At 45.4% G+C, this 23,705-nt stretch overlaps 1 protein-coding gene across 6 annotated transcripts; it reads right to left on the bottom strand.

Moving 5' to 3' along the window:
- Window positions 1–852: 852 nt before the first annotated feature.
- On the bottom strand, window positions 853–22,333 carry RCC1 (regulator of chromosome condensation 1). Of its 6 annotated transcripts, none has more exons than XM_087970705.1 (11): window positions 22,253–22,333; window positions 15,036–15,149; window positions 10,668–10,737; window positions 8,682–8,869; window positions 6,739–6,918; window positions 6,515–6,638; window positions 5,364–5,486; window positions 4,724–4,879; window positions 3,386–3,505; window positions 2,782–2,934; window positions 853–1,288 (listed from the first exon to the last, which is right to left on the bottom strand). In XM_087970705.1, the coding sequence occupies exons 3-11, from the start codon at window positions 10,723–10,725 to the stop codon at window positions 1,116–1,118; spliced, it is 1,275 nt and encodes a 424-aa protein (XP_087826831.1). In that variant the 5' UTR covers window positions 10,726–10,737; window positions 15,036–15,149; window positions 22,253–22,333; the 3' UTR covers window positions 853–1,115. The 6 variants fall into 6 exon arrangements, with proteins under 6 accessions (XP_087826831.1, XP_026531892.1, XP_087826834.1 ...); XM_026676107.2 differs by having other exon boundaries at window positions 15,042–15,149; XM_087970708.1 differs by having other exon boundaries at window positions 22,266–22,333.
- Between the last annotated feature and the right edge of the window lie 1,372 nt (window positions 22,334–23,705).

The raw sequence follows: 23,705 nt of genomic DNA, 5'->3' as shown, positions 1-23,705 counted from the left end.
GAACACCTGAGAGAAGTTGGAGCTGGCCTCCTAAATTCAAGGGTCTAACTTTTCCAGGAAAAAACATAACCAGAGGTGCCATTTTAAATATGAAAGATAGGATTTGTGGATGCCCCGAGCAGTGCTGGGTCATTGGAAGTCTCTGTTCAGGCTCAGTTGTTCAGGAGATGAAGCAGCTGCATCAGTGGGAATTACAGTAAAACTCCCATAAGACCTTCAAGAATTTCTCCAAAAAGGAGAAACAGTTTACCCACTCTAAATTTAAGAACCGTGTTTCTCCCCCAACAATTACAAGGACTGAGGAACCCAGATTTCATGCTAGGATAAAGGCACTCTTTTCCTGGAATAAGGGAAAGTAGAACCAATCTGTATCCTTTTGTTAAAAGCATCCAGTTCGGAAGATGTGCTTATATACACTGTTCATCCCTCTGAACCAGCCTGTCCCTGGACAGCAACCAGCTGGAGAGGATGGGAGGCTGCCGTTCTGCCTACATAACCCTGAATCTTGCAGAAGAGATCTTGGTGAGAGCAACCGACGCCATGAACTCAACAGCTCTTGGTGCCGTCCCAATTGGCTCGGCTGCTTTAGGCAGAAGAGGACCCGTGGTGAAAAGAAGTAGCAGACTTAAATTGAAGAGCCCGCATTCCCTAACCGCTAATTTGCAAGCATTGTGAGGTATTAAAAACTTTTAAAAGGGAAGAATAAATAGCTAAAGAACGCAACCAGGGTGAGGTCCCAAACCAACTGAACCTGGGGGAAATTCCAAGAGACTCAATGATCAACGAAAGCCTGGGGAAAAACAGCGAGTGAAAGCAAAAATGGTAGTTAAACAGATTTCCAGACACTGATTCTTTTTCCTTTTTTAAGGGTGGGAAGGCTGGCCTCCGTTCTCCTGTTTGATACAAGATAATCTGCTTTGGATTTCAACAAAATTCCAGCATTCAAAAGAGTATTTTTATCTCAGCTAATGTTATTTTCCAAAAGAACTTCAAAAAATATTCTCTTCTTCTTTTCTTCCTCCCACAGAAGGGCAGTCTTCAAAACCTGGCCCCCAAATGCTTCAGGCAGACAGCGCCCCCTGGAGGGTTCCTAGCGGGACTGCAGGAACAAATTGTCAGCTCTGCTGGGCCTTGACAAGTAAGACGGTGTGCTGCCCTCCAGCTGTCACGGAGAGAACTCTTCGGCTCTCCAGCTGCTGGCCGGACATCTGAACGGGGTTCCAGACATCCTCTTCATCTCCTGTGGCAAGCTGGAGGTTTGACCCCATGCCCCAGGCAAAGGCACGGCCTACAGAGGGGCAAAGCATGAAGATAAGAAACAGGGAGCAGCCATATCAAACTCTGTCAAGGACCTTGGAGTACTCATCTCTAATGACCTAAGTGCTAGAGCCCACTGTAACTACATAGCCAAAAAGGCGTTAAGAGTTGTTAACCTAATCCTACGTAGCTTTTTCTCTGGTAATATTACACTACTAACTAGAGCATACAAAACATTTGCTAGACCAATACTTGAATACAGCTCATCAGTCTGGAACCCACATGACATATCTGATATTAACACAGTTGAGAAAGTCCAGAAATATTTCACAAGAAGAGTTCTCCACTCCTCTACTCGTTGCAGAATACCTTATGCCACCAGACTCGAAATTCTAGACCTAGAAAACCTAGAACTAAGTCACCTTCGGTCTGATCTAAGTATAGTATATAAAATCATACATTGCAATGTCCTACCTGTCAATGAATACTTCAGGTTCAACCGTAACAACACAAGAGCAAACAATAGATACAAACTCGGTTAATCTCACTTAACTTGATTGCAGGAAATACGATTTCAGCAACAGAGTGACCAATGTCTGGAATACTCTACCTGACTCTGTGGTTTCTTCCCCAAACCCCCAAAACTTTAACCTTAGACTGTCTACTATTGACCTCACCCCTTTCCTAAGAGGTCTGTAGGGGGCGTGCATAAGTGCACCAATGTGCCTACCGTCCCTGTCCTATTGTTCCTTTTATTTTTCTTATATGTACCCATTTCATGTATTCATAACTATGTATATACTTATACCTATTATCTTGTAAGCTGCCCTACTAACCTTTGGACAGTTGTAGCCAGGCCTCGCACACCCCAACACCTGCCTTGCTGGCAGCCCATTTCTTCTGCAGCCGGCAAAGCTGGCAAGGCTTTCCTGAAGGCCTCTGTAGCTGATAACAAAGCTCAGGATCGATCCAGAGCTCTGTTATTGGCTGCAGAGGCCTTCAGGAAAGCCTCGCCAGCTGCAGAAGTTCCTGAAGGCCTCTGACAGTGAAAAGGAGGCCGGGGTCAACGCACACAAGTGAGGTTAGTCAGTGGATGGCATACCCCGAAAATAAAACCTAGTGCCTTTTTTGGTGGAAAAAAAATTATGACAGGGTCTTATTTTGGGGAAAACACGGTATTTATTAAATTATTGTATTTTATCTAACTGTTGTATTTTACCCTACTCTTATTTTAAAGTGTTTGTATAGGACTTTGTTGACAATACGTGTTTGAACCTTGTACTTTGACATTCTATAAGCTAATCAATAAAGCTAAGCTAATCTATTTAGCAACAGAAAGTTTGGGTTTAATTGTGGTCACAAGTCAAGGACTACCTGTATATGCTTGCCTTTTGAGAAAAGGCAGGAGGCAAATGTAGCCCTTAAAAATAAATCAAATGTTATTGCAATGACTAGAAAGTAGACACCATTTTCATGCAGAGCTTCAGAAGCAACACCCAGTTCTCCATAATTGCTCAGGCTCACCATCTTCTGTCACGGCATAGCCAACTCGTTCCCCGCAGGCCACCGAAGTTGATTTGGGCAAACCAGGGACAGCAGTGGGACTGTTCTTCTCACCAACTTCTTTTCCCAGGCCCAACATACCATAGTCTGCACGCCCAAGACTATATACAGTGCCTGTTTGAAGGTGGGAACCATTCAAGAGTGAAAGAAAGAGAAGACGTCTTGTTAAGAGGAATCCCAATAAAGCCAACTGCAAAGATACACAGAAGTCTCCATGATACAAATATATATAAGATCTCTTCGACCACCCCAAATGAACAGAGGTTCATGCAAAGAACGAAAGAAAACCCAACGTGAGGAAATCAGCTCTGCCCACTGTCTGGAGTTCGACCCTGATGAGGCTCAATGTTGACTCAGCCTTCCATCTTTCCGAGGTTGGTAAAATGAGGACCCAGATTGTTGGGGGCAATAAACTGACTCTGTATACTGCTTAGAGAGGGCCGTAAAACACTATAAAGCCATATATAAGTCTAAGTGCTATTGATATTGCTCTCTTAGGTGGAGTTTGACCAGGGAGAGCAGCAACCAACTGCTTCCCATGAATCTATACTTCCAGGTGACCCACCTTCTGAATCCAGACAGACAGTGTGATGCTGCCCACCAGAGAATCCAACCCACGATCGGGTGGAATTCTTAAATGCTGTCAGAATCTTTGGAGAATAATAGGTGGCAATTTCTTGGGATCCTGGGAGGGAATAGAAAAGCAAATGGTAGATTAATGGAGATTAATGAAATAACAGCAGCCCATTACCATTTGAAGACCATTTCGCTACAAGTGATTAAAAACTACGTATCAGCAACAAGCATGTGGAACTAGTCCTAACCCACGATGTTTGGAGAAACAAATCACTCCTTTCCCCTTCTAGCATAGAAACTCCTGCCTCCCTGCACAACATCAACATTATGGTCACAACAAAAAAGTTTTCATCACAAATTTCATAAACAATAGTATCTTTCTGTTTCTCTATTCTTCATCAGGTAGAGGGAAACCATCTTCTCTTTCTGAATTATTTGGGATTATTTAGATCCTAGGTCCGTGGTGGAGAACCTACGGCACACATGCCAGAAGTGGCACGCAGAGCCATTATTGCTGGCACGTGAGCACTCGCCCAGAAAAGGTGTACTGCGCATGCGCTGCCTGCCCGACAGCTGAGTGTCGGGTATCTGGTGCACATGTACAGAGGCACAGGGGCGCACAGGAGACACTTGCGCATGCACAGAAGCACGTGGTGCACGTGGGAGGAGTCAAGCATGCATGTGCAGAAGCGCACAGCACTGGTCATGCGGGTTGGGTGCGCAGAAGCATGGGTAGCGCAAGTCCATGCAGGTTGCACACGCATGCGCAGGAGCGCATGGGGGGGACTACGCGCATTGCCTTCTGGGTGACGGCACGTGAGCATGAGCAGGCAAGCGCTTGCGCCATTATCAGCATGGGAGCCCAAAAAAGGTTAGCCCCCACTGTCCTAGGTAGAGACAGATATTTCTCTTTCTGGGGCACACTGAGAATATATCTGCCAAACAGAGCTCTACACTGGCAACAGGAAGGGCATCCGGCCATTAAAACACTCTGCTAGGTCCATTCAGTTGCCCAGATTTCACCCTGCAAGGGATTATGGGGTGGTTAAAGGAAGATGAAGATGATGATGATAAGGTCCTCAGAGATCTCCTTGTCTTGCCAGGATTATTTTGGGCACTTCCTGAATCCCCATCAACCTGAATGACAACCAGGCTCTTCTCTACTATTTTGGGGATCGTAAGATTCCCTGAAGATTGGAGCAGCTCAAAATAAAAAGCAAAACTAGCATTATCTGCTGATTTGGGATCCTAAGGCCTTCGGAGAGAGGTCCATCTTACCATGAGCGCACTGGATATATCTCAAGTCCTATGATGAACATCAACTCACCCAACTGGTAATAATTGGAGAGGCCAAACCCAACCACGTGTCCCTCCTGCGTGATGGCAATGGTGGAGTAGGAGCCACAGAAGATATCTTTGATGTTGCCTTTGGTCTTACAGCCCCTCTGCTTTATGATGACCACTTGGGGGAGCAAGAGCCGCTCTGGTGGAAAAGCGGGAAGATGATTAGGAAGGATCAGCTCAATACTCATGATTCAGATTGTTGGGGGCAACATGCTGACTCTATAAACCGCCTAGAGAGAGCTGTAAAGCACTGTGAAGTGGTATATAAGTCTAAGGGATATTGCTATTATATTTAATTAAGGGTGGAGGTCTGACTTTCTGGTGCTTAGACACCACTTGCATGGCTAACAATATGCATATATACATACATATATACATACATTAATCATATTCAGACAGAGATTGCAACAAACAGGACAAATTCAGTACATAAAACATGGCTAACAAACATACACGCACACACTTATGTATGTTTGTATGTATCGTAATCACATTCAGACAGAAGACAAAAAAATGGCAACAAACAGGACAAATTCAGTAGATAAAACTGGTCCATCCAATAGAATAAACACTGTATCAGAGGAATTAAATTAAATTACAATGAAGTTAAACACTGAACTCACCTAAGCCTCGTCTTCCTCCTCGGGCCACAAAAATTTGGGGCACACGTCCCAGCTGACCGTTGTCTCCACACCCACAGGTGTACAGGTTGCCCGCATTGGACACTAAAGCCAAGTGATGGCTCCCTAAAAAGAGGACAAGCTGCTTCATGGGGGCTCAAGAATTCCCCCCAACGTTTTATTTCTGAAGACCTGGGATGCAATTGTGATGGGACGCTGAATTATTTTCGTACAGAACTCTATTTTTCCAAAAATACCGGAAGCGACGAAAAGGGGCTAGATTTCGGCCTACAAAACTTGTAGAAGACTGCAGAAGCCTTTCTCAAACCTTGGGGAAGCTGAAAAAGGCCTCAAACCGGCCAAAAATCAGCTGTGAGGCACGCACATGTGTAGTGAGGTACATCTGCCTGCAGCTCGTGTGCCAGCACAAATGGCTCTGCGTGCCACCTGTGGCACGCGTGCCATAGGTTTGCCATCACGGGCATAGACTTAATAATACATTAAATCAAGTATTTTCAAACTTGGCAAGTTTAAGACTTGTGGACTTCAAATCCCAGAATTCCTGAGCTAACATGACTGGAGGAGGAATTCTGGGAGTTGAAGTCCACAAGTCTTAAAGCTCTCAAGTTTGAAGATCCCTGCATTAAATGATTGAACGTGGTCCTTTTTAAAGATGATTTTAATAGTTATTATTTATATATGCATGACTATCTTTTTCTAACTACGAATAGTACCATTGTTCTATACTATTTCTATCTTTGCATTCACTAAAAAATAAAATGGATTTTTAAATATTATCTTTCCTTCCCCTCATCTGTCAAGGGGCAATGCTGAGTTAGAAAGTTGATTCCTTTCCTTTTTGCAATTCAAATCATGGGGAACCTCTTGCCTTTTAAAAAGAAACTTTACTCGGTGGAAGGTAAATCCAGTTGACCAGTTATCAGACTTATCAACCTGAACATCAACCACTGACTAGGTTCATGAATTGACTAAGCGAATTCAGCTAAATGATTGAGCCGAAGCCAAAGCCACCCATCATGCACCACAAGCACGTCGCATGTGAAACAGACCAGCATGACTTGCTTGCTTTGCAAACTTTTCATTTCAAAAACCTAAGCTTGGCAGGAAGCACCACTATAGCCAGCGTCACTCACCGGAGGCAATTTTAACAACTGGGACCTCCAACTGTAGTTCTACTGGGAATAAGCTGCCGTTGATAGACTCCGAATTCTCTTCACCTTTCAGAGGAGCTAGTAAACCAATGACGCCATTTTCATCCTGAAGAAGAAGCAGATGCAGGAGACAAAGAGCCGATGGGCAACCCAGAAGAGGAAGCCAAACGCGACAGCTTTTCTCCCATGCAAAACAGACAACGTACCCGGAAAGCGCCCCAAATGAAGACGCGTCCATCTTCTGTCAACGCTGCCGTGTGGCTGTCCCCCGCTGATACCTGCACCACCTTCTCCTTCAGATCCACCAAGCCCGGCACGGCGTCAGACCCTTCCTCTGAAGTGTCCCTCCCCAGGGCCCCCTCGTCATTGCAGCCAAAAGTGTAGATCTGGAAGAAGACAAGGGTCATGGTGTACAATTAAGAAGGACATCCGGGAACTTAGGACTTCTCCAGGTTGTCAGTTATGAGTCAACCTATCAACCCAAAAGAAGATCCTTATAGTAATTTAGTCACTGGAAGGGAGCAGTTATGGGATTACTAGCACTTTTTGTCCCATAGGGGGTGGGTGTTAAGGCACAATCCACCAGAACTGTTCAAATCCGGCAAAGAATCCAAGGTTTCCATGCCATGGACAACCTTCCCCATGCGTTCCTGTTCTTTACCAAACTCAATTTGGTACAGATTGTGGTGACCTGCAGACAACACCTCAAAGATATTCCTGTCCTTTGTGTCCTGATCAGTGCACACTTAAGGACTTCATGGCAGCGTGACAGAACACAATTAATGTTGCTAGTTTCTGGGCAAGTTGTGTTTAATTTGTATGTAGTTTAATCTTATAGCCATGATGGCGAACCTATGGCATGAATGCCAGAAGTGGCACGCAGAGCCATCTCTCCAGGCACGCCAGCCATTGGCCGTTGCACTTCTGGGTTCCGGCACACGCAGGAGCACCAGAAACCAGAAGGGCGACTCGCCGGCGCACATGTGCATGCCGGGAAGCTGAGCTTCCCGTTTCCGCCACATCCATGTGTGCTGGGGAGCTGCTCTTCCGGTTTCCGGCACTCGCCCGGACGCCCACGCTCCCGTTTCGGCACTTGGTGCCGAAAAGGTTCGCCAACATTGTCTTAGAATATGCCTTATTTTAGTTGAGATGCTTCCGACACAATCAAAGTAAACTCAAGAGTGTCCTAGAGGCAATTTGAAGCATCAACTTCCATCTTTAAGCAGTTCAAGTCTGTTTTCAGGTTTCAAAACCAGACAACTGAAATTGGATTACCATCGAGATAGTGAAGAAACAAAATGTAATATCAAGCCATGTGTTTGCAGGAAGTTAGATTGGCCTTTTTGGGGGTGGCCCCAAAGTCTTTCTCAGCAGCTTATTCCTCTAACACAGGGTTGTCAAACTTGATTTCATTGAGGGCTGCATCAGAGTTGTGTTCGACCTCGGGGTGTGTGTGTGGCCAGCATGATGTCAGAGATGGTATTCAGCAGGTGTCTGTGTGGTTGTCTGGAGAACCAAGGGAGAGGTAGGTTTTGACCAGTTTAACGGAAATTTGAGTAGTTCAGAGAACTGGCAAATCCCACCTCTGACTGGCCCCGCCCCCATCTATTCTCCACCTCCCAAGTCCCAGCTGATTGGGTGGGTCTATTTTTGTTGCCCTGCACAGGAGAACGGAGCTGGAAAGCAGGTTAGTGGGGTGGGGAGGAAATGGGGATTTTGCAGTATCCTTCCCCTGCCACACCCACCAAGCCATGCCCACAGAACCAGTAGTAAAAAAAATTTGAATCCCACCACTGCATGATGTTCCTTGTGTCAGGGGGTGCCTGAGCAGTCTGCCGGTGAAAACAAGGCTCCCAAGCTCCATTTTCGGCTGCAACGGCCTCCTGCAATCCTCCGCCAGTGAAAATGGAGTTTGGGAGGGCCACGCGGCAGAGGCACTGGGGGCCGGTCTTTCGCTGTTTCTAGTGCGGCCCTGGAGGACAGATATAAGCACCCCGCGGGCCAGATCTGGCCCCCAGGCCTTGAGCTTGACACCCCTCTTCTAAAAGAATACTAGGTTCAGGAAAGGCTTGGAAAAGGAAGTGTAAGTTAAGCCATCTATGCACATGGCACCATGTTCTGTAGGAAACTAGGGTAGGTTTGGACTCACCTTGCCTGTTTCGCTCAGACACACTGTATGAACCCCTCCTGCCTCAGCCTGGATGATTTTCTCAGGGAGCTGCACCAGGGCAGGCCTCTTCCGTGCCAGCACATCTGGTCCAAGGCCCAACTGTCCGAGATCACCTTGCCCCAGGGTCAGCACCGATCCTGGCTCACTTTGGTGTGAGGAATGGCTAACTGGATAAGAGCAGGAGGAAGGGGCGTGAAAGAGGAAACAACCTATCAAAATCCATTCTGAAAGTTTAAAATTCCAGACTTGTAAGATTTAAGTCGGATGTTTTCCTAAACCAAGAGCAGCATCTTCGAACAGGTGATCTTCGACTTACAACCTTTCACTCAGTGACTGCTTTGAAGTTACAACGGCACAGGAAAAAAAAGTGACTTATGACCGCTGTTCACACTTACAACCACTGCAGCTGTGATAACCCGCGGCGTGACACAAACATAACAAAGTCACAAAAGTAGAATAAATTCCCTTTAATGGCTCCAACTTGGCCCCAATGTCCAATTATCCTTGGCTGGATAACAAACTCTTCAAAAAAAAACAGTGTATGAAGGGAAGAAATGCAGTCCAAACCCAAAGTAAAGATAATTAGAAATTAAAAAACCAACACAAACCACATTGAAGTAATGAACACAGCAGGCCAGGATGATAAATTGCAGACTTTCAAAGGATAACGTAGCACCCACAGTTGGGAGGATGCCAAAACCCAGATAAGGCTCGACCAGGATAATGTACACTTTGCTTCCAGCAAGGAGCTGTGTGCAAACGCCCCACTTATATCCTGTTCTCCCAGCTGCAACTAATGAAAGGGATCAGGGCCTTCTTCTCTCTCGCAAGCCATGTTGCTCCCTTCTCCGTTCCTCCCTGCGTGCCCTAGGATGAAGAGGGGATGGCCCTGGGTCTTCCTCTGAATGCCCAGCCGGCCTGTGCCCTAACCCCATTTCCTCCACAGCCACCGGAGCCACAGTTCCACTCCCTGTCAGCTGCTCAATCTCCCCCTCAGAATCAGACTCCAACAAGGGCATGACAGCAGCATTCCCATGGTTGCATGATCAAAATTCAGGCATTTGGCAACTGGCTAGTATTTATGACAGTTGCATTGTCCCTGGGGGATCACGTGATCGCCATTTATAACCTTCAAAGTCAATGCGGGAAGCCAGATTTGTTTAATGACTGCATGATTTACTTAACAACTGCGGTGATTCACTTAACAACCATGGCGAAAAAGATTGTAAAATGAGGCGCAGCTCAGCTAGCAATGGAAATTTTGGGTTCAATTGTGGTCATCATTTGAGGACTACCTGTACAAGGTACATTGTATATTCTCTATGCATAATTACCCCCACGGCTAACCTACAAAGTAGTCTGTGGTTGCAGTGCACAACTAGAGGACACAAATGGTGGGTCCTTGCCCCAAAGGTGTTTTTTTTTTCTGAACCCAAAGTTAGAGGAGTAATCCAAAGAAAGGGGAAGGGGTTGAGATCCCAAACATCTGGAAACAGCAGTTCACTCACCATTGTACTTTTTTGGACAAGGAGGTGGGCTACCTGTTGAGAAGCATTAATGGAGCAAAGCATAAGATCGGCATACCCATTGAGATTAAAAATGAATTTTAAAACAGGATGTGCAAATTCTCACAATGGCCAAATTTAGCTACATCCAATCGTGCACAGGAAACGAAGCAAGTAAAATCATAGTACGAACTTTCAGTATTTTTCAACTTGGTCACTTGAAGATGTGTGGACTTCAATTCCCAGAATTCCCCAGCCAGCCCTGCTGGCTGGGGAATTCTGGGAGTTGAAGCCCACATAGCTTCAAGCAGCTAAGGTTGAGAAACACTGGATCAAAGAAACATGCTAACATCAATCATGGTTAACAAGGGTTTGGTAAACAACAAGAACCATATGGTAAGATTGAAATTTTTGAAATTTTTAGATCTGAGCAATATTCCCAGCAAAGGGCATATCTCACCTTTTGTCCGTTTCGCTTTTAAAATGTCATCTTTTTCTAATACCCGTTTTCTTGGCATGTTTCGTTAAAGCTGTGGGACCGAAGAGAAGGAAAGAAAAGGACAACAGACATCAATGAAATAAATATCAGTATGTTAACTTCAAATCAAATATCATTACAGTAGACAACAGAAAGGCCAGGGAGAAAGTAAGAATACAATTCAAAATAATACTAATGTTAAAATAATTTAATGTATAAGAATGGTAGATAAAAAGCAAGTGAAAAAATCTTTACGTTAAAAAAATGCAAAAAGTGAAAAAAATTCCAATAGTAGAAGAGGTGATTAAGAAAATGATGGAACGTGCAGCAATTGACATTAGCAATTAGAGAGCAAGAAGGTAAAGAATATTACAAAATCTGGGATCTATTTTATCAATGGTTAGATAAGAAAATAGAAAATTAAATGTTATAAAAAAGGAATGGTATAATATGCAAGGTAATATAATGTAATGATATTATATAATTGAATATAATGAATTGTATGTTCTCAGATTTGTTAGAACCTAGATTTGCTCGATAAGGATTAAGCGAAGTTGTCTAATAATGATATAATCATAATACAATATAATATGTATAGTTGACTTATGTAATATGAATGTATGTTTGGAAGGGTAAGACCGTTGATATTATGACATTGCACAAAAGAAATGTACCAACCGACACGCTGTATTTTTGGAAGGTGGTTTTATGTTGATGTTTTATGTTTGTGTTTGTTAGTGTTTGTCTTTAAATAATAAAAACTTTTATTAAAAAAATGCAATCACTGGAGGAATCTGAAAACAGGTGAAAAAATGTACAAGTAGCGTCTAGTACCTTTCTAGTTGGTTTTTAAAAAATTTATCACTTATTTTATTCCACAGGTAATCCTCGACTTACGGCCGCAATTGACTAAGCAAGACATTCGTTAAGTGAGTTTTGCCCTATTTTACGACTTTTCTTACCACAGTTGTTTACATGAATCGCTGCAGTTGTTAAAGTAGGCTTCTCCCACTGATTCTGCTTGTTAGTAGGTCCCAAAGGGAGATCGATCACATGATCCCCAGACCCTGCAACCGTCATAAATATGATTCAGTTGCCAAGCGGCTGAATTTTGATCATGTGACCATGGGGATGCTGCAATGGTCGTGTGAAAAACGGTCGTAAGTCACATTTTTCAATGCCGTAACTTTGAGCGGTCCCTAAATGAACTGTTGTAAGTCAAGGACTACCTGTACCCTATTGGGCTAAGCTCTTAACCAAGGATCTTCAAACTTGGCAAGTTTAAGACTTGTGGACTTCAATACCCAGAATTCCTGAGCTAACATGACTGGAGGAGGAATTCTGGGAGTTGAAGTCCACAAGTTTTTAACGGTATCAAGTTTGAAGATCCCTGCTTTTAACTATTGCAAGTTGAGAACTTTATTTACATTGTTCTATGTAAAAAGATAAAAAGTTAGGATGAAAACATAAAAATAAAAGTTGTATCTATCAACTAGGTTTTAACAGTAGCTGCATAAATACAATTGAGTTTACTACCTGGATCCTAACAGAAGTTCTCTATAGCACCCTGCAAATTTTAAACCCTGCTTCAAAAAAGCTTGGCAACACTCTATGTAATAAAATAATTACTGTCAGAAAGCAGTAAAATCAAATTAAATTGGCTTGAGTGATAAAGAACTGAAAATATCACTATAAAATTGACCATAAAAGCCACATTTAATTTGATTTTTTTTTTCAATTTAGACATTGCCTGACTCCAAACTGATTCCGAACAGTATGTAATAAAGTCAAACGAAACAAACAAAATTGCAATGTAATAAAATTGTTACAGAAAAGTCATAAAGAACAAGAATTTACGGCGAGTCCTGCTAACAATACCCACACCCACACAAGCAAAATACAAAAGTTCATCCCAGTTATCCTAACTCAAGACCAGCCAGGGCTGAAATGGGTCTGTGGGAATCACCTTGAGACAGGAGGGAGAGAAGCAACCTAGACAAACGTCAGGAGAAAGGTTGAACAGATTAAGAGAGTTGGAAGAGAGCTTGTAGGTCATCTAATCCAGTGGTTGCCAACCAGTGGGCCAGGGACCACTGGTGGTCCGCAAGAAAATTTTGGTAGTCCGCAGAGAAATGTCACCCTCAAAGCACCCCCTAAAGCAGTGATGGCTAACCTATGACACGCGTGTCACTTGTGACACGCCGAGGCACTTTGACCGACACGCCTGTTGGTGTGGGGAAAACCTGCACATTTAGAGGCTGCCTGTGCTCTGCTCCAATCCCTGCTCCCTGCTTGTTGCGTGGAGGCGTGGTGTCACCGCTGCCGCGAGATCTTTGCAGCAGAGAACCAGTTTTAACCGCCATAAACTGAGGTTTGTCAGTTTCATTACCTCAGGAACGCTACAGGAAGAAAGGAGATCCATGAGGTTCACAGCCCTGTAAGGTGGCCTTCCGATCCCCACATCCTGCACCTGCAGCCCTGAGACCAGGGAGACGAGTTTCACAGCCCTGTGTGATCACCCCAGCCCAGTTTTTTGCTTTTTGAACTAATAAATATATTAAAAATATAACTCTTTCTTTATTAGGGCTGCAAATATTACCAAATTATTGATATTTCTTGAAGTGACACACGACCCGAGGAACGCTACACATTTTCCCGATTTTCGACACACCAAGCTGAAAAGGTTAGCCATCACTGCCCTAAAGCAATTAATCCAGGCTGTGCAGGAACACAAGGCTGCACCGCCCACATGGCCCGCCCACCCATTGACCCCCACCCTTTGGCCGAGAGCAAACCTTACCTTGAGTAGAGCCACGCAAGCTAGAACTGGAAGGTAAGACCAACGGCAAGGGAGGGAAATCTGCCCCGGGGTCCCATATTCCAGAGCTGCAGTAGTCACAGGACTGGCCCTTTGGTCCTCCCAGAGCAGTTCCTCCAATCCATGGCAGGCCGGTGCACCCAGGTGGAGGGGCAGCTGCTCCGGGATGACCAAAGGGCCAGTCCTGTGACTATTGCAGCTCAAAATATGGGACCGATTTTCCCACCGATGTCAGCAAGCCATCATCAGTCAAAATCCAAACTGCTCAGAGAATGCTATAAAGCAGGGGTCTCCAGCCCATGGTCCGTGGATTGGCGTACCGGGCTGCAGCATGCCAGAAAGCGGGCTACGCAACCAAGCAAAGCCCCATCCATGGGATGTAAGCAGCATGTGAAACCACATCCCCTCTGGTCCGCCAGAAAAACCTCTCTCCACGGAACCGGTCCCTGGTGCCCCAAAAAGCACTAGGGAAGTCTAAGTGCTATTGCCAACCAGGTTGTATGACGTGTAAGGGTTTGTGTATCCTAACCACCTTGACTTGTACCCAGAAACAGACAGGCCACCAGTGCAGTTGTCATGCCCCTGTCAGAGACCGAATCCGAGGAGGAAGCCAGACAGCTAACAGGGAATGGGAGTGTGGCTCCGTTGGCTGTGAAGGAGGCTGGGGAAGGACAAAGTCTGGCTGGGCAGAGCAGGAGAGAGATAGAACAAGGGAGAGGGAGTTCAGAGGAAGACCCAGGCCCACCCCCTCTTCATCCTAGGACACGTAAGGAGGAACGGAGAAGAGAGTAATGTGGGTTGCATGGCTTACGGGGGAGGAAAGGGCCCTGATTCCCTTCATTAGCCACAGCTGGGAAGACAGTTGATAAGAAAAGGCAGGTTGCATGTGGCAGGCTGTTGGGAGCAAACGTGACTTTATCTTATGTTGTCGTGGCTTATCTGTGTTCCTGGCGTCATCCCAACTGTGTGAGTTTTGCCATGCCTTCAAGTCTGAAATACTTGCTCTTGCCCTGCCAAACTAATTACCTCAGTTTGGTTTGATTGGACTAAAAAGTTGTAGTTTGTATTGACCATGTTTTGGACTTAATTTTCTGCAGTCAAAGTCTGTTCCTGGGAGAATTTTTCTCTAGCCAGAAGGTAACCTGGACATTGGAGGCAAAGTTGGAGATAATAAAGGGACTCTTATTGCTTATCTGACTGTGTTGCCTTTATACCACGCCCCTTTGGGTCATCACAGCAGTTTGCAAAGATGGTATGGTCAATAGACTCATTCTGTCTGTCACTAAATGGTGTTCTCCCCCCCCCCCGCCTTTTCCAGCAGCAAGGAACAGCAAGCGACATTCTGAAGATGACAACACCCTGCTTGCGTAAAAAGAAAGAAATATGGCTACCATGTTGTAACGAAATTGCTCAGGGACAGAAGCCATTTTCGTAGACAAAGGCTTTCCTTGTTTTTACATCTACTGAAGCTATTTGCAAAGAGCCCTCAAATATAGTAAAGCATTTTTACTTACACACACACACACACACACACACACACACACACACACACGCTGACAATCGCAGTGTGCTGCTGCCTTAGAGCCACCTGTTCAGTCCTCTCAAGAGATTGGCTATGCTTGGAAAACTCATGGACTCTTAAAATCCTAAAATCAAAGGAAGATCAGAATATTATTCGGAAATGCTTACCATCAAACTCACCCGTTAACACGTGTTGTCAGGTTGGGCCTACGGTCACTCACTCACACCCTTACCCTACAGCACAAACTTTCAATGGACCCCTTTGTCCCCCACCAAAGTCCTGTTGATGGGACTTGGGGAGGAGGTTCCCATGTGCTCAAGTCCAATTTCTTTTGCCTGATTCAGGTGCCTTGTGCTTTTTTCCCCTTTTATTTCATTAAGGCAGGTATCCCCAAACTTGGCAACTTGAAGACTTGTGGACTTCAACTCCCAGAATTCTCCAGCCAACATAGCTGAGTTGAAGTCCACAAGTCTTAAAGTTTGGGGACCTCTGCTTTATTAAATGAGGATAATTTTAAAAATGCTATATTTTAACTACTGGTACTCCTACCACTAATCATAGCATCAACCTCTTGGATAGCCCCATTGATCTTTTGGGGTGGATGTTGACCACTTTGGGGGACTCTGCCGTAGTGGATTGGAACTGTGGGCCTGTCTCCCTGGGAGTCTTTATCAGGTTACCAAACACTGGTAGAGACTGATGGGCCAATCTTAACTTGGATCCAGTGGAGTTTTATTCCCACCTAAACCACAATCTGGATCTATGGATCCTCTATGGCCTTGGAGATAACGCTAGACCCAAGGGTCTTCAAACTTGGTAAAATTCTGGGAGTTGAAATCCAAAAGTCTTAAAGTTGCCACGTTTGGAGACCTCTGCATTAAGGACTTAGTTCTTAACTATTTTCCCTAAGAGGGTTTTTCTATAGGTGTGGCAGCTTTGGCTTAGTCTCACCCTCCCAAATCTACGAAGGGATCTATGAGCCATTAACTGACTTAGAGGAACCCTCATCAATTCTGGCACCGCAAGAATTTGGCTTGATATCCCCTTTGGGTCACTTCTGATGTGAGCAAGACTGACCCCAAAGTCTGTACACACAAGTCCCTTATATAGGCAGTCCTCGACTTGCATCATTTAGTTTATTTAGTGACTGTTCAAAGTTACAACAGCACTGAAAATAGTGACTTATAACCATTTTTTATAGTTACGACCAGTGGTGGGATTCAAATTTTTTTTACTACCGACCAGTAGGATTAGCAATGTCAGATCCATTGTAGATAGAGCACACTAGTTGTAAAGGAATGATTGCCTTCTCAGCAACATGTGGCATTGGGGAGCGAAATCCAAATTTAATAAAGCCAATGACCCATCCCGTTATATCCAATGGGCCAATTTTGCATCAGTGGTGGGTTTCACAACTTTTTAGTACCAGTGCGGGCTTGGCTTGGTGGGCATGGCAGGGAGAAGGATACTGCAAAATTATGCAGGCAGCAGTCGTTCTATCCTTCATGGCAAGTCTAGAGACAGGTGTGAACCATGGGAAGGCTGAGTTCCAACCCAAGCATTAGACAGAGAAGCTAATACTAATTTGCCTCAGATAAAAATGCACGCCAATGTAGATTATACACCCGTGGTGGGGGGATTCAAAAAAATTAGTGCTGGTTCTGTGGGCATGGCTTGGTGTGCATGGCATGCTTCGTGGGCATGGCAGGGGAAGGTTACTGCAAAATCTCCATTCCTTCCTCACCCTCCTAACCTGCTTTCCAGCTCCGTTCCTGTGCAGGGCAACCAAAGAAGACTCAGCCGATCAGCTGGGACTCGGGAGGCAGAGAATAGATGGGGGCAGGGCATGGAGGTGGGATTTGCATGGTTCTCTGAACTACTCAAAATGTCCGCTACAGTTCTCCAGAACCAGTCAGAACCTGCTGAATACCACCTCTGCTCCCCACCCCATTAACCTGCTTTCCAGCTCTGTTCTCCTGTACAGGGCAACAAAAGGAGACCCAGCCGATCAGCTGGGACTCAATGGGAGGCAGAGAATAGATGGGGGCGGGGCCAGTCAGAGGCGGGATTTGCCAGTTCTCCGAACTACTCAAAATGTCCGCTTACCAGAACCAGTCAGAACCTGCTGAATACCGCCTCTGGTTACGACCTTTCACAGTTACAACCTTTGCAGCATCCATGATCATGTGCTCAAAATTCAGATGCTTGGCCCCTGGTTCATATTTATGATGGTTGCCGTGTCCCACAGTCATGTAATCCGCTTTTGTGACCTTCCCCTGTCGATGGGGAAGACAGATTCACTTGACATCCATGTTACTAACTTAACGGCAGGGATTCACTTAATGTCAACTAAAAAGATACTCCTTTGGTCTTTTTAGCTGCCAGAAAAAGGGAGTGGGAGAAAACAAGGCATTCCTTAAATGCCTAGATAGCCCAAAGTTGTCGGAGCATAAGGTTATTGGAGAGCATGATGGATGACTCTTGGAGGTGGATGTGTCCCATTGGAGAAGTCACATCCAGGGGGTGGGGGGAAGACCAGGGTCAAGGGGGAAATGTATGATGTAATTTAGTGTCGGCTGCACCCAGCCACGCGCCAACATGGCAACTTCTAATAAACCAATCTGAGATGCGGCTAGAGACTTTGGATTTGAATGAGGGTGGATTTGTTGGAGCCCTGACACTTAGCAGCTCTGGCAAGAAATGTCAGGAAACGAGTGGGGCAACACTCACTTAACAAATGTCTCACTTAACAAAAGAATCTGGGGCTCAACTGGGGTTGTAAGTGGAGGAGTACCTGTGCTAATTTCTAGTTCACAAATAAGCCTTGTAAAACAATCCATTCCAATCCACACTGGAATCAAAAAAAGCCCCGGAGAAAGAATTCATTCTCGACTTGAATGCCACCTGTCACAGTGGTTGGAAGGGATTCTGCCAGGGAAGAAACAAAGATATTCTCTGTCTACAAAGACGAGTCAACTGCAAATGTGCCAAACTTTGGCTAAGAGGCCGAAACTTCTTAATCTCTCTTCTCCAACTTCTCATGTCAGCTTTGCTGTAGCCTGATAGGAGTGTCCGTTTTTTTTCTCTATGGGACACCACCAGGGGTGGGCTTCAAAAATTTCAGCAACAGGTTCTCTGCGCAGTTGCTGGGTGGGCGTGGCCATGGTGGGCGTGGCCTAGTTAGCCTCTTGCACCATGGCGGGGGGAGGGGCTTTTTTGCCCTACCCGGGCTCCGGAAAGCTCTCTGAAAGCCAGGAACAGGCCTATTTATTTTTTTAATTTTAAAAATAAACTTTATGAAACATTAAAATATATATATACATAATACAAAACATTTCCTAAAATATGAAACCAAAAAGTTATACATAACCAATAAACGTAAGAACATAAAGATTTCTAATTGCTTAGACCAGGGTGTCCAACCTTGGCAACTTTAGAACTTGTGGACTTCAACTCCCAGAATTCCAGCTTTGCTGGCTGAGGAATTCTGGGAGTTGAAGTCCACAAGTCTTAAAGTTGCCAAGGTTGGACACCCCTGGCTTAGACGGTATGTTTTTATCCAACAATGTTCCAATACTTAGTTCCTATATCTGGTATATACTCCTATCATGACCTCTTCATGTTTTCTCTTGCCTCTCTGTTTACTTACAGGTTTCTATCCTTTATCCAATTATACCAGCTTTCCCAAACTGTAAAATATTTTGAGTCTTCCTTATCTTTTAACTTTGGGGTGAGTTTATCCATTTCCACAAGAAACAGGCCTATTTCCGGCCTTCCTGAACTTGCAGGAGGCCCGTTTTTCACCCTCCCTGAGCCTCCATGCAAGCCCTCCATTTACCTCCATCCAAAGCGGGCCACGTGGGGACTCCGGGGAGAGGAGGGGTGGGTGGGGCCAGCCACGGGTGGGATTGGGAGGTTCTCTGAACTGCACAGAATCTTAGCTAGGGGCTCTCGTGAACCCCTGCGAACCCCCCAGCAGCCCAGCCCTGGACACCAACCACACAATGCAACCTTTTGCTGATAAACAATTTGACGGTGCGCAGTTTAGGTTCTTGGGACAGGGCAGCAATGTTCCCCTCGCCCTGCTTGTTCAAGGGATGGCTAATTAATCGAAGGAATGTCTTTCTGGAGGGAGGAGTCCTCCTTTCCATTCGACAATCTTTACTGTGATTCCATCACCCGCCTTTCAAGGAGTGAAGGGCCCATCATTTTCACACTGACCATTTTATACCCGCTTATCGTCTGAAGTAGGCTAAGCTCAAGCAGAGGAAATGGCTGAGCCTATATCAAGGGACCTGTGTAAGAATCAAGGGGAGCACGATGGCTCAATGGTTAAAGACACTGAGGTTCGAGACCTAACTGCTGCGTAATGGGATGAGCTCCTGTTCTTTGCTCCAGCTCCTGCCCACCTAGCAATTCGAAAGCATGCAAGCAGATAAATAGGCAACACTTTGGTGGGACGTTAGGAGCATTTTGTGCGCCTTTGGGGTATAGCCATGCTGGCCACATGACCACGGTAGTGTCTTCGGACAATGCTGGCTCCCTCAGGCAAGACACAGAGAAGAGGACTGCCCACTAGAATTGGACATGACTGGACAGGAGTAACCTTTACCTTTTATATACGAATAAGGAACTGGACCCAATTCTCAACCCAAAAGACATTAGGTGACACTGCTTTGTTGTTGTTTTTTACACAGAGATACTTCTGTTTGAAAAGTCCATAGGGAAAGCAGATATTTCTGGTATCCTGGTCTCAATTGTGGTCATAAGTCAAGGACTATCTCTATATCTGTAGACAACATTCAAGGACAAGCAGTTTCCACTACTCTTGAAAAAGCTATTAATCTAAGGATCAAGTAGAGATGAGAATTCTGTAGAGATTCTCAGTCATCCAGGTCATGGTTATCCCAAAGATGCTTTTTTCAGGAGGCAACTGGATTTTCTTGTGTTTTTTTTTTCTTTTGAAGACATTTCACTTCTCATCCAAGAAGCTTCTTCAGCTTTTGACAGGACGGTGGGAAATGGAAGGATTTATATTCCTTGAAGACAGCTGGTCATTTACACCCTTTTAGAGGGTCGCTGAGGCCACTTGGAGGTTTAGCTGTGTTTTCAGGGTTACCTGAGTAGAAGGTGGAACCAGGAGCACTACTCCAATGACCCTGAAGACACAGATAAAACTCCAAGTGGCCTCAAGGACCCTTTAAAACAGAGGTCTCATTCTCGCGGCCCGTGGGCCAATTGCGGCCCGCAGGACGATATCCTGTGGCCCCCACCGTGATATGAAAGTATAATATTAGTGTATAATATAAATATAAAGTATAATATAAAGCATAATATTATGCGGCCCAGCCTCACCCAGACTCTGCCTCCAGCGGCCCCCAGGTAAATTGTGTTTGAGACCCCTGCTTTAAAAGGATGCAAATGACCCACCGTCTGCAAGGAATATAAATCCTTCCATACCCCACTATCCTGTCAAAGCTGAAGAAGCTTCTCGGATGAGAAGTGAAACGTCTTCAAGAGAAAAAAACCAAGGAAGTCCAGTTGCCTCCTGAAAAAAGCACCTTTGGGATAGAGATAACATTATATCAAGCTGAGAGTCTAGCACAGGGGTCTTCAAACTTGACAGCTTTAAGACTTGTGGGCTTCAACTCCCAGAATTCCTCCTCCAGTCATGTTAGCTCAGGAATTCTGAGAGTTGAAGCCCACAAGTCTTAAACTTGCCAAGTTTGAAGACCCTCGGGTCTAGCATTATCTCCAAGGCTATGGATCCGGATTGTGGTTTAGCTGGGAATAAAACCCACTGGATCCAAGTTAAGATTGGCCCATCAGTCTCTACCAGCGCTTGTTAACCTGATAAAGACTCCCAGGGAGACAGGCCCACAGTTCCAATCCACTACGGCAGAGTCCCCCAAAGTGGTCAACATCCACCCCAAAAGATCAATGGGGCTATCCAAGAGGTTGATGCTATGATTAGTGGTAGGAGTACCAGTAGTTAAAATATAGCATTTTTAAAATTATCCTCATTTAATAAAGCAGGGGTCTCCAAGCTTGGCAACTTTAAGACTTGTGGACTTCAACTCCCGCTCATGCTGGGCTGGAGAATTCCGGGAGTTGAAGTCCACAAGTCTTAAAGTTGCCAAGTTTGGAGACCCCTGTAATAAAGGGAAGGAAGGTTGATGATTGATCTGAAACTTCACAAAGGGGTCAATGAGCTGAAGAATTTTTAGGGTGGGGTGAGAGGAGATCCTTGCACCCGGAGTCATTGGAGCCCCACACCAACATTTCTAAAGCAGGGAGGGGTCTTCAAACTTGCAGATTTCAACTGCCCAAAATTCCCCAGCCCGCAGGGCCGGCTGAAGGAATTCTGGGAGTTGGAAGTCTTCAAGTTTTAAAGCTCCCAAGTTGGGACACACACACACACACACACACACACACACACACAGCTCTCCTCTCTACTGCAGTGTTTCCCCCCACCCCAACTTAGCAGGTTGAATTCTGGGAGTTGAAGTCCGCAAAAGAGACTCCGGAGTCCAAAAAAAAAAAGAAAGAAAGAAAAAAGAAAGGGAAGAAAAAAAAACCCAACCAGATTAACCTGCTGCTCGCCTTTCCTTATTTAATAATAATAATAATAATAATAATAATAATAATAATAATAATAATAATAATAATAATAATAATAATAATAATAATAATAGTAGTAATAGTAATAATGTAATAATAAAATAAATAAAAATAAATAAAAATAAAATAAGGAATCCAGGCATGGTCGTATGGAATTGCTACTTCTTCCCCCACCCTCCCTCGTCTAACTCTCAAGGAAGCCGCCTGCCTTTTGAATTTCCCGCCTGAGCCTCGCTTCTCGGGAAAGAAGGGAGGGAAAGGAGGGGGAGAAAGCGGTCACCCACGCGCCGGACTCAGCCGCGGCGGGCCCCGCTTCCCTTTCCCTTTCCTCGTCGGAGCGCGTTCGCTCCCCCCCCCCCTTCCCGATTAGAACGCGAAGTTGTTACTTGGCGTTCCATCCTTAGAACGTTCGCCTGCAGCACTTTCCCCAAACCACGTGGGCCGGGACTGGGCCCTTCGGTAACTTGAGCGATCGGCAAATTTGGGGATGGGGTCGGAGGGGGGGAGGGTTGAAGGGAATTAGGTGGGGGGAATATTACCTGCCGTGTCTTCTCCCCTCACCCACGCCGTCCTCTCTCCCCCCCCCGCCCTCCCAATTCAACTCACCTCCCTTCTTTACCTATTCGCCGCCTCCGCTTCTAAGTCGGGCCAAGCTTCTCTCTTGCTCTTCTCTCTCTCTCTCTCTCTTCCCCCTCCCCTTTCCCCGGCCTGATCCGGAGGAGCATGCGCACTGGGCGCAGAGGCTGTTTGGAAAGTGGAGAAGTGCCCCCCCTACAGTCCGAAACCTCCCGGATCAGAGGCGAACGCGCAGAAGGTCGAAAGATGCGGCGGGCTTCTTCTATCAAAGTCACGGATCTTCAAACTTGGCAAGTTTTAAGACTTGCGGGCTTCAACTCCCAGAATTCCTGAGCTAACATGACTTGGAGGAGGAATTCTGGGAGTTGAAGTCCACAAGTCTTAAAGTTGCCAAGTTTGAAGACCCCCTAATACTATCTATTCGTTCTTTGCGAATCGAAGGGTCTTCGCTTTTGGGATTAAAAAGTGGGCTTCCCGAAAAGCTATTGGAACTAGGCAACTTGTGTTGGCCAGCGATCCTAAAGGGGGGGAATTTTTACACTAACCCTCTGCTCTGAATGCAATCTGCCTTGCATTCGCACACAGGTATGGATGGAGCTGGCAAACGCTGGTTACTCTGTGGCTTAGCGCAGGGGCTCTCCAACCTTGGCAAACTTTAAGCCTGGTGGATTTCAACTCCCCAGCAAAGCTGGCTGGGGAATTCTGGAAGTTGAACTCCTCCAGTGGCCAAGGTTGGAGATCTCTGGCTTGCTGTGTTGGGCTCATCCGTATCCTCAAATGTATTGCGCAAAGCTAGATCCTGGCTAGTACAACCATCTTCCTTTTCGGGAACGGCTGCGGGATTGCTCTCCTTTTTGTCTTTCCTACCAGCGCAATCCCTTATCTATCCAGAAGCCTCTTGCTTGTAGATGCAGAAGTTCCTAATTCAGCCTCACAGTTGATCCATGATCGGTTTCATTAGCATTCTAGTTATTAAGCTGCCAATGTATATACAATAACATACCTTTGCAGTAATCCTCTGCTTTTTTTGCCCTGGCTATCGTTTAATTTTCTCTAGACAAAATGGGAAAAATACTTCACTGGGCCTGATAAAAACAGGGCTCTTTAAAGGGGAGAAATCGAAGTGTTGGTTCTTAATTTGTCAGCCCTTAAAAGCACTTGGGACCTCATTTTTTTTGTTCAATTGGGGTCTCAGGCACTGCCTGGACAAATCCCTGCCAGTTTATTGGCAAGGTTTTCAAGAAGTGGTTTACCATTCCCTGCTTGTTAAGGTTGAAAGGCCCAGTCGTCCAGTTGACTAGTTCTCAAAGGCAGGACTAGAACTCTGTCAATTCGGTTAACCGCTACATCAGACTGCCTCTGTCTGTCATCTTGGGAACTTGCAAATTCATTGGAGGTGCAGGTACCGCCTTGAAAAATCATTTTACAGCAGTCCACTCCAAAGTCTCCAGCTTACTCAATTGCCAATTGGTATTTGAATAGA

The sequence above is a fragment of the Notechis scutatus genome, chromosome 8 (genome assembly GCF_049901735.1).
Source record: "Notechis scutatus isolate UNSWTSFEM ecotype Mainland chromosome 8, rNotScu1.2, whole genome shotgun sequence".
Taxonomy (NCBI): domain Eukaryota; kingdom Metazoa; phylum Chordata; class Lepidosauria; order Squamata; family Elapidae; genus Notechis; species Notechis scutatus.
This window is presented reverse-complemented; position numbering and strand designations above follow the sequence as displayed.